Here is an 11,984-nt window from a genome sequence, read left to right as displayed (position 1 = left end):
GGGACATCAGTTGAGAATGGATAATAAAGTTTCAATTTTAAAAGATCCTTGCTTTTGAAAGTCGGCCAAAATATGGTGTCTACAATATGCATGGAAAAACAAAAGCTCTCAAAAGATAAATGATTTAAACCTATTTTTGTAGAATCTAATGGCATCCATTGACAAATTTCTATTATTATTGCACTAACTGATAACAAATACACACACGTGTATGACAGTCTGTACAAGTATGTTTTATAAGAAAGAATGGAATCAATTAATGTCACATTCTTCAATAGCAATGCATCATAATAACTCATGAATGATGACACTATTAAATCTCTCATATTGAAGATGATTGAATCAGCTCAAAGCTAATTATTATTATTATTATTATTATTATTATTATTATTATTATTATTATTATTATTATTATTATTATAAAAGAAAAAATTTATCAATAATTTCTTATACGAAATATCTTTTAGTTACAGCAAAATTGACTTAAAAAGTCAAAATCTTTTATATTTTTTTAAATTTAATCAAATCTTTTAATTTTAATAATTTAATTTAAAATTTTATTATTATTTTCACACTTAGCAATAAACCAATTAATAGTTAAAGTGATTAGTTAATGTGGTATGTTGACTAGCTAGGCATGCTGACTATATTAAATTTTTATTTTTAAATTCATGGGACTAAAATTTTCGATAATATTTTTTAATTTAAAATAAAAAGTCGAGATAAAATTTTTAGTATAATTTTCATTTATAATTATTTCATTTTTGGTAATTTAACATTAATTACTTAGTTATCTTATGGGTTAAAAGATATAAAATTAGTTATTAGTTTAAGTTAGGTTTCAAACTAGTGGCAACTAGGAAAATAAAGCTTTAATTTCATGTCGATGATATATGGTGGTAAAATCCCTTCTTTTGTGTAACCAAGTATCGTTGAAGCATTGGAGATTACATTGCTTTGAACCCAAGCAATGAAGAGAAAGGTTATGGCAGTCGAAGAAGATAGCTCGAATAATCAAGGAGTCGCATGGTGGAGAGGGCCGTTGCTTGGCAAAGGAGGGTTTGCGTCTGTTTATCTCGCCTTTTTGAAGAAACTCAAATCAAGAAGAGCGTTTTATCTACCACTTATGGTTGTTAAATCAGCGGAGGTCTCTTCCTCAAGTTCGCTTCAGAAGGAGAAAGAGGTTTTCAACCATCTTCGTGACTGTCCCTACATTCTTGAGTGTTATGGCGAAGAAACTACTATGAGTAAGGATGGAAAGATGCTTTACAATCTATTATTGGAGTACGCTTTTGGAGGAACCCCTAGCTGATCTTATAAAGAGATCGGGTGGTTGTGGGTTGCCTAAATCGAATGTGAAGAGATACACAAGGTCTATTCTTAAAGGTATTAATTGCATCCACGCTCACGATTATGTTCATTGTGACTTAAAGCCAGACAATGTGCTGCTCATGCCTAGTGGGGATGGTAACTTTGTGCCCAAGATTGGGGATTTTGGATTGGCCAAGAAAGTTCAGAAGACCAAGAAGAGGAAGCTTGATTGTTCTATTGCCTGGATTGTTTTCTATATGGCACCAGAGACTCTCGTTGATAATATTTAGGAATTTTCGTCTAATATTTGGGCTCTTAGGTGTATGGGATGTTTACTGGGAAATCACTTTGGGGTTCGAACCCTAATGAAACAACTGAAAAAGCTTGCGAGAGGATTGCTGATATATATAAATTGCTTAAAATTCCTTCTTGGATTTCAAAGGATGGCAAGCATTTCTGGAAAAGATGTCTAGTGAAGAATCATCAGTTCAGATTCATCATTGAGATGTTATTAATTCACCATTTTGTATCCGAAATAGATGACACAAAAAGAAGCGAATTTGGGGAGATTGTGGATTAGGGGTGCATGGACTCATTCCTGCTCTGAAGATGCTAATACTGCTAGCAATGAAGTTTCATCCCTGCTCACTTGCAGGTTTCTTATTTGAAACCTAAAAAAGTGGTGCAGGTCTGGCCTAGAGGAGGTCCATCATTAATGATGCCTGATCTTCTCCAAAATGTGCTAGTTGGTTTTAAGAACAAATGTGGAATTATCATTCATTTGGAAAAGCTACTGTGATCTTCTCCATTTATTGAAGGCTCTATTGCTTTTGATAAGGAAGTTGCTAGGCCAGGACATTACTGCTATATTTTACTTTTCTATGTAGCCAATTCTCTACTAAAATGTTGCAATTTGATATTGTTCATTATATAAATGAAATTCATTTTGGTTTATGAAATGAAAAAAAAGAAGGCGAGTTCACTGCTATGAATAAGTTTTTTTTTAACCTAAGTTTGCTTTAATTAGAAATACACATACGTTGATCTGCTCACAGAAATGCTTCATCCTCCATTAAAAATGTTAGTTATGCTCTATGCGGGGGAAAAACATTAGTTCTCATAAGGGATTTAAGATAAAACATGTTTAGTTACTTGTTCTATTGTAACCATTTAAAGTTTTCATCAAGAAGTCTCATTTTCAATTCCCATTAACATTCCATATTGAATGGATCATATTATAAGAAAAAAATTTTCAACAAATCTTGTGTGAAGCTCATTTTTACGAGAGATTATAATTAGTGCACATGCATCATCTCTCTAAACACATGGCCCCATCTTTCTAAAATTAAGGAAAATTAAATTTTTATATCAAAGTCAACACTATTTTTTACCCTGATGTATAAATAATGATCTTATTTTTAGAGAGCTTGCGCATATTCAATTCTTATAAATGAATACAGCAGCCTCATGCCACTTGTGAAATTTTAAAAAATTCTAATAAAATTAAACATGTTAGATCAATGCATATAAACTCTACTAAGCTAACGTATAATGGGAGAGTTATCATTCTAGAGTAACCTAATCGGTTTTTTTGCATAATTGATAGAAGATCTCCCTAGGTATGTAATAAAGTTAAAGATAAACCAATTGGGAGATCTCACTATCTATTAATAGTGAAATTGTACTAATAGTGAAATGCGATAAAAGTTTTTCTAGAGAGATGGTTACTTAAATGTCATACACATCGAGAAAAAAAGTCTTTGAGAATACTTTTAACATAGTGATGAATATTAAAGGGAAGACAAAGGATAATGCAAAAGCAAAGGAAGATAAAACACATTTATGTCGTAAAAAAAGAGTTAGAGAAAGATGTGCGAACAGGTAAATACCCTAAGGCTTATTATACTCTTTATAAATAGCAAAAGCAAAAATATGGCTATGTGTTGATATGTAAAAGTATAAGCTTTTTGGTATGAAGAGCCATGATTGTCATGTGTTTTTGCAAAGATTATTACCAATTGCATTTCGTGAGTTCCTTCCAAATACAGTTTGGCAAGCATTGACTGAGTTGAGCTTGTTTTTCAAAAATCTTACTGCTACAAATATTAAGGAGTAAGACATGGAGCATCTAGAAGTAGAAATTTCCATAATTATTTGCAAGTTATAGCGTATATTTCCTCCTGCCTTTTTTGACTCAATGGAACATATTCCCATCCATCTACCGTATGAGGCAAAAATCGCATGACTGGTATAATATCGATGGATGTATCCTTTTAAGAGGTAATAGAGAATCGCTATTTTCTTTTTGTGTTGTAAAATTAATCATAAACTTTCCCTAGAGCTTGCATTTGAATATGGTGTTTTGTATTTTCAGATTTCTGGGACGCCTAAAGAAAAATGTAAAGAACAAAGCAAAAGTAGAAGGTTCAATATGTAATGCATACTTAGTTGAAGCATCTAGCTTTTGTACACATTATTTTAAGCCTCATGTCATAACGCGGGATCGACAAGTTCCCAGTAATAATGATGTTGGAGACAATGATGAAATCAAAGGAAATTTATCAATATTCAAGTATCCTAGTCGATCGTATGGTAGAGCTAAAACAAGATGGTTAGGAGATGATGAATATAAGATTGCCCATATATACGTCTTTCTAAATTGCCTTGAAATTGACACATATATGAAGTAAGTTTATAAAAACCCTAAATATAAGTTAAATCTCTTAAAAGTCATCTGTGAATTTTCCTTTTCCACTGACAATCGACTATTTTATTTATGTGTAAGATGTATCGTACTGAATTACAATAGACATCATGTAATATTAGAGATGCAAAAGCTAATGAATTAATAGAACAAAGATTTTCAGATTGGTTCAACTCTTACGTAAGTCTATATTTACATAAACCATTCCATCGTCTAAATGTAATTAGTAACATTATTTGTGATTCATATCGTTTAATACAAATAATTTTAAAACCTATTTAATATATTTAATAAGTATTTTTGTTTATTTTAACTTATATCTATATATGTTATAAATACATTATAAATATAAATATAAATTTAAATTTAATCATGCATTTTTAAATAATTCATATTAATTTTATAATTAGTACTCTCAACTCTTAAGTAATCAAATTGTTTTTTTTTTCTTTTTCTTTTTGTATCTTCCTCTTATTTTTATTATTTTAAAATTTTAAAACATAACAACTTAACATTAATATTGAGAGGAGCATAACTTTTCACATAAATATGTGTAAAAATATAATTAAGCTTTTTTTATAACCTTATGGTCAAAATCAGCAATTTAACTAAGATTTACTAATGAATTAAAAATAAAAAATATATTCATGCATATAAGGATATTAATAAATTATAATTAATCTATATTTAGACTAAATAGATCCAGAAAAATTAAAATCTTATACAATCACATATAAAATATACTTTTTTATGTAAAAATAATATTAATCATCCCAAATATTATAGGATGCATCAATATTAAATACGTTAAAAATGAAAATTAATCTATCTTACCCTATACAAATATCATAGAATTCGTGAGGATAGTGGTTTCATTTGATAATGGCAATAATAATAAAATTTAAGTGATCACATTCACGTGCAATTACATTTATAGTAATGATATCTATGACATACAAAAACTTAAAAATTTAAAAACTTACAAATAGATTTTACCTGTTAAAGAAAAAAATACACAAAAATGCAGTGAAAAAGAAAAAAAAATCATATTATAAATCAAAATTAATTAAACTTGAGTCTTATTATACAAAAATAGAGTGTGTAAATATAAAACTATCTGTTCCTAATATTTTAAAAACAACTACAAATTTATAACAATTATTTTTCATTGAATAAGATTATAATTTTATATCTATTGATATAAATATAAAATTTTATTTAATTACATAGTTATTTTTAACAATAATTTTATAATTAGGTTAATTAAATAGTTACTTTTTAATAGTGATTTTATAATTTAATATTATAAATCTGTAAATATTAACAAAAATTAAAAAAAATAAATTAATATAAGAGAGATTCGGTTTATAATGTTGTTTATTGATTTTATTGTAATAAACTAAATAATTTTTAATGAATTAATAATACATATAGAATTAAAAATATAGAATTATAATAAGATTTTTAGTATAAGTATAATTACTATTAAAATAATATTAATATTTTCATTTATATTAATTATAGTAATATTTAAAAATTAAAATTATCTATAGATTTAGCAATGGATAAATTTATTGTTAAAAATTATTAGCGATAAATTTGTATTAAAAGTATTTGGTGCTGAATAACTTCTTGCTAAAAATTATAAATAATATATTCGCATGGAATAGCTTTTCACTAAAAATTATTAGCAATGACTTTATATAAAATCATTTGTCATTACTAAAAGTAGTAGCGAAATTTGTTATTAATTTATATTATTAGCAACAAATTTATACAATTGACACCATAGATACTTTTTAATGGTATAAATAATATAAATCATGAAGAACATTATCGGCAATGCTAATGTTTCCTCCTTTCATACATTTATCAATACTAGTCTTTGAAACACATACAATAACACAATTATTTTATTATTTAAATATTAAATATTAATATAATTATTTATATTGAAATGGTAATTTTAAGGTTAGTTTGATTCTATAAATAAAAATATATATTAATTTTGAAATTATTATAGTTTGATTAGATTATATTTTTACAAAAAATTATATGTTATAATTAATTTAACTGTTAATATATAATAATAATTTAATTATTAACTTAAATGTAATAAAATAAAAATATAATAGAATAATAAGTTTTTAAAAAATATGAATAAGTAAAGATACTGTTTAAAATTCAAAGTGAGAAATTAATTTTGCATGCAAATCGACTCATGGTATTAGGCTGGTTTAAATTCTATTCTCTTTTATTTTTTTAAAAAATAAGTTTTTGGTTTGGTTATATTTTAATATTTTTTTAATAATTTACAACCGGTGTTGATTTCTTTGTATAATGACATCAGATTAGCTAATTAGTTAAGATTAAAGAATATTCTTTATAAAATTAGAAATTATAAGTAATTTTAAAATTACACCTAGTTTAGCGCATTAAGAGACCACTTTTAATTTCAATAAATTAGTACCATAAGATTTTATGATGTAACATATTATTCTTGCATTCGTTAAAAAAAAATATTGATGTGCGGTAATTTCTTGTGTCAATTAGTATTAATATATGGTCTGCATTCCTCTTGTGGATGGAAGAACAATCTAATGGCGTAAAATCTCAAGGTACTAATTTAATGAAAATGAAAATTTTATCTTTGAAATGATAACAAGATACATTTTTTTATAATTGCTCTTATGTAAGTTAACAAAAATGGAATTATATCAAATAAAAGATTATAAATCCATGAGTAAATATGAGAAAAAGTGAGACTTTTTAATATATCTCATTTAATTAACAGCTTTATCATGAATTTAATTTAGATTTGTTTTTTCTATATTCCCTCCTTATTTGTTTTCTTTAAGATTATTGAGATTGATCAATAATAGGTGTGCTTATTACGAAAACAATTATATGTGGATGTGATTAATAGGATCTTTCTATTATTGCCAATTTTCCCAAGGTTAAGATACTAATTTTCCAGGACTATAGCTAAATATGAAATGAAACCAGGTGCTTGATTCCAACAATATTTACGTAAGTTAAGATAAATTTTCCTTTTCACGTTGCATGTACAATAGGTTTATTATAGTCATTAATTGTGATGAATCCCAATATAATCAAAGTTCAAAATCTATACGTTGTACATACGACAATTGTATTGAATAATTTCTCATTAGTTAGGACTCTCATCAGGACTAACTATATTGGCATTATTGGTTGTAAAGCTGGTGCAGTCTGTTAATTATTATTTTTGGAGATTTTTTTTATAAGATTTGGAGATTTATTGTATTAAAAAATTAAATATGTTCATAGACTTATACTAGAAAGTCAGATGCAATCTTTATAGATATATATATATATATATATATATATATATATATATATATTTCTCACAACCCAATTACTTCCACATAGAAGTGTTTTATCCATCAAAGGTTACCAGTGAGAACCACACCATTAACTTTTTCAAACAAGAACTAATTATCCACAAAATATTGACTTAAATCATCTGTTGCTTTTATAGTCCCATGAACTTCAACAATTAAAGGCTCGGTGCTTTTGCAGGGCCCTTGAAATATGATGGGTGCTGCCATAAAAGTCTCTTTAGATATAAGAATTTTTGCAGGACTAGTAGGGATGGCAACGAGTTAAGTTTTTGCGGGTACCTGATTTGACCGAACCTTAATAAGACGGATTATTAGCTTTGGGACGGTAGGTTTGAAATTTAATTAATACTCATGATAAGTTCCAGTCAAGTTCGAGTTTTACATGCTTAAAATATGTTCATACAAATATTTGATTAAATATAGAATATATATATATATATATATATATATATATATATATATATATATATATATATATATATATATATATATATTATAATATTTATAAATTTTTATATATTTTATTTTATATAAAATAAAATTGAAATATTTTATGAAATTATTAAATTTTTAGAATATAAATTATTAACAAAAATAATTTTTATACAGATTTTTAGTTAAAAATATATAAAATTAAACGGATTTAGATATTTTTTAGGTAATAATAATCGGGTTTAGGATGGATGCGAGTAGTTGAGAATAAATTTAAATCAGATTTAGAATGGATTCAGGTTTTGAGAATATTAATCGGGTTCGAGTTTGAGTATGATAATTTTCATGAATATCCTGTCTGTTGCTATCACTAAGAACCAACATTGGTTTTGCATGCCTCATTCCAGGCCTTCAAACATGAAAGCCATATTATTAGAGTTTTGTTATAGTAAAGCCTTGTCAATCACTGAAAAGTTAGTTTATTTTCAATTCAAGACACAGGTGAATTTCACCTATTTTATATGTGAGTCTCACTTATTTTACATGTGGGTCTTATCATAAATTATTGTATAACTAATAATTAATAGATATAGATAAAAATTTTTAATAAATAAATATGTAGTATAAAAAGAAATTAACCCACCATTGTGCAATCACCCTTCTCATCTCCCTTAGCGCCATATTTGGTGATATCGAAAATCTTAATAACAGAAGTATCAGTAACTTGAGAAATCTTAATAGTCACAAAAATAGAACAAAAGTAAAATTTTCTTAACAAAGCTAACAAAGAATGAGAAATAGTTTTAGATACAAATATAGATGTGAGATTCAAAAAATACTATAATTGAAAAAAAAAATTTGTAAAAATTATAGGAAGAATAATCTGCTTCTGCTGCTGCTAAGCTCTTTCAAGCACAGAAAAATTGAATCTTGAATTTGATGGATCCCAATAAATCCCAATAAGATCTCCTTCAACTAAATTCCTTCTCTTCACAAATTGAATAATCCAGCCTTTGATGAAAACATAACTCTTCGATGAATGCCAAAGCTTCAAAACCATATGTTGTTCAGTATTAGTATCGCAATCCCATATAGGAACTGAAGCACCATCTTTTTCAATCTGCTCAACCGTTTCACCGCTCAATAATGGCAAAATATGATTTCTGACTGATAATGATGCCACCAAAAGTCTGCACAGGTTACCAAGATCACTACCAGTGAGCTTCTTCTTAATCTTCCATGGATCAGAAAGCATCAGTATTGTCGAAACATCATGCATAGGACTCTCTTTTCTCTCATCTTCAGGGCTGGATGTCATCTCTGCAATATTTTGAACCAATGATTTCGATTCTGAATCCGATGATTCTTTGGATTCAACAAGTTCATCTCTCGTTGCAGCAAAGGCAGTAAAGCAAGATTCATCAAAGAGTTTTAGCTCAGTCGAAACTTCATTCGCAAGTCGAGTTGAAACAACGATAACATTGATCTCATTATCAGCAGAAGAATTGATTTCTTTGATTCTTGGCTTGTTGATCTTGCTTGGAACCCCGCAAGAAAGGGTTAACTCAGTCGAAACTCCACTATTCTTTTCACCGTCTGAGTTATGCTGGTACTTCCGCTTCTTTTCAGATGGCTCAGCTGCAAGAAATTGATCTTTCTTTGCTTCCTGAGTGGTGGAAGCATAGAAAGAACCAAAGGGTTTCAAATGCTGTTTCTCCATTCTTGAAATTGCTCTTACTTGTTTCTAATGGAAGGAGAGAGGTCAGGGATTAATGCACATATATATAGAATTGAAGGAAACTTTAACATTGAAGCAATAGGATTTAAGATCCTAGTTGGAAACTGATTCCTATGCTTGGGGCGGTGGTGAAGTTTTGTGGTTTCCTTTCCGGAGTTGGACATGAAAATTTGCTGACATTATTGGTTCTAAGAAATATAAATTAACAGGCTCTTGTTGGGCCAGTTTAGCCGGACCTTTTTCTGACAGTGACTTGGGCCCACCTTGATGCTCTAATGTATATAATTTCTTTTTTCATTTTGTTATGACAAAAATTATATGTCAAATTATCAAAATTAGTTTTTTAATTAGGATATATATTATATATAATCAATGATTCGTCCGTGCATAATGTATCGAGTATGCTAATTAACATATATATATATATATTCTTCTCTTATGCAAATATATAGTAATTTATAGACAACCTCTTCGAAGAAAAATTTTTTAATTTCCAAGGATTATAATTACTCTTTTTTCTTTTGAAAAATTAGTTGTTAAAGTTTAATGGGTTCAACTTCGAGTAACTAATTTGAGTAAAAAAATGAATTGCCTTACCAATTCAGTTGTTGATGCTATTTATCTCAAATCAAGAAGCAAATTGTGGGTTAAAAACAAAACTTATATTCAATAATTTTATTTTGATAATTAATTATTATGATTTTTATATAAATTTTATCTTGATAATAATAATAATAAAAATGTATTGAGGTGAAGATTCCTAGTTGAGAGTCGAGGCATGCTACTAATTTCAATAGGGGATTGTAGTGGAGTTTATAGTTTACAAATCACATATGAAAAGGATAATTCTCAATTTAATTAAAGCACAGATTGATTCTTACCAGTTAAATCAATTTTTATTGGCATTAATAAAAATATTTTTATTGTATATAGAAAAGTTTCATGTATATCTCATTATATTAAAAATACAAATATATTTATTGTATATATAATAATTTCACCAATAAATAATTCTCAAAAGTGCTTTCTTCTAGTCTCTTTATTTCTTTTTCGGGTCATTTTTTCACCATCTATAAGTTTGAGAAAGTTTGGAATTTAAAATTTTTCATTTAAATCGTGGTGATTTATGACTCATTAATTAATTTTATTGCATTTAAAATTCAATATTAGTTAATTAATTATAATTATTTTAAATATTTTATCAATCATTATTAATAGAATTGAAGTACTAAGAGTTACAAATTAAAATTCTTATAAATTAAGGATCTGTTGAGAAAAGTATATTTTTAAATATATTATTTAGATAATATTAAAAAATAATTTAAAATTAAATTTAATAAATATTAGTTATAAAACATTAAATAAAAAAATTATTTTTTTCAAATTAATTTTTTCAATATATAAAATGATTTTTTTTTCTTTTATTGAAAAGCAACTCTAACTCTTCAATTATAATATCAAACAGGCTCTAAAACACGAAAACATATCGACTTATGATTTTTAATATCTTTGCCATCATACATTTTGTCATATATCATTTTTATAATTTGTTTAATTATTCCACCGCCATCACAGCTAAGTTTTTCATTATGAAAAATTTAAGTAAATGTATCAAGAAAACTTTTATAAATAAAATATAACAAGCTTATATAAAACGCAAGTGTTTTACAAATTATTGTTTAAATATAGTAAATTTTTTAAAAAATTATTATGTTTATTATTATAAAAAATTCTTACAAAAACATTTATTTTTCTAATTATATGAATAATATTTGTTTTGGAATATTTTTGTACACATACAAAAGAATTTAAAATTCAAAATAAAATATTTACTTTCTCAAAAAAAATAATATTATTAAAAATATTGGTAAAAATATTTTGGGTGAGTGAAAATAATTTAGAACAATATCTAAATAATTCTACACTTTTTAAAATGATTTTTAATTTCCCTTTGATATTTGGGCCCTTGGATGCATGGTTTTCAAGACGTTCACTGGAAAATCACTTTGGGTTCGACTTCAAGAAGTTTCCGAAAGGATTGCCGATGGATATGAATTGCCTAAAATTCCTTCTGGGATTTCAAGGGATGGCAAGGATTTCTTGGAAGGATGTCTAGTGAAGAATCATAAGTTCCGATTCACAATTGATATTAATTCATCCTTTTGCATCCGTAATAGATGACACAGAAAGCAGCGAATTTGGGGAGATTGTGGATTAAGGGTGCTTGAACTCATCTGTCACAGGTAATGAACCTTGTGATTCGAGTTGTTCTGAATAGTGGCATTTTATATCTGAATAGGGATCTTCTTCTTGTTGTTGGTCAGATGTTGTGGAAGAGAGTAATGGTGGGGTGTTTTGAAGTTTTCCCGAATCCACAGAATCATCTGTTAGTACTCCAATCTTTGCTAGTACTCCA

At 27.0% G+C, this 11,984-nt stretch overlaps 1 protein-coding gene and 1 pseudogene across 1 annotated transcript; one reads left to right on the top strand and one right to left on the bottom strand.

Annotated features, from left to right (window-relative positions):
- The first annotated feature begins 970 nt into the window (after nucleotides 1-970).
- On the top strand, nucleotides 971-1,891 carry LOC131180610 (mitogen-activated protein kinase kinase kinase 20-like; annotated as a pseudogene).
- A 6,837-nt stretch (nucleotides 1,892-8,728) lies between these two features.
- LOC131180609 (B3 domain-containing protein At2g33720-like) lies at nucleotides 8,729-9,550 on the bottom strand. Its single transcript, XM_058147956.1, has one exon. The coding sequence runs from the start codon at nucleotides 9,548-9,550 to the stop codon at nucleotides 8,729-8,731; it is 822 nt and encodes a 273-aa protein (XP_058003939.1).
- Between the last annotated feature and the right edge of the window lie 2,434 nt (nucleotides 9,551-11,984).

The sequence above is a fragment of the Hevea brasiliensis genome, chromosome 6, assembly GCF_030052815.1.
Source record: "Hevea brasiliensis isolate MT/VB/25A 57/8 chromosome 6, ASM3005281v1, whole genome shotgun sequence".
NCBI lineage: Eukaryota > Viridiplantae > Streptophyta > Magnoliopsida > Malpighiales > Euphorbiaceae > Hevea > Hevea brasiliensis.
Note: the sequence above shows the minus strand (reverse complement) of the source record. Positions and strands in the feature narration are given on the sequence as shown.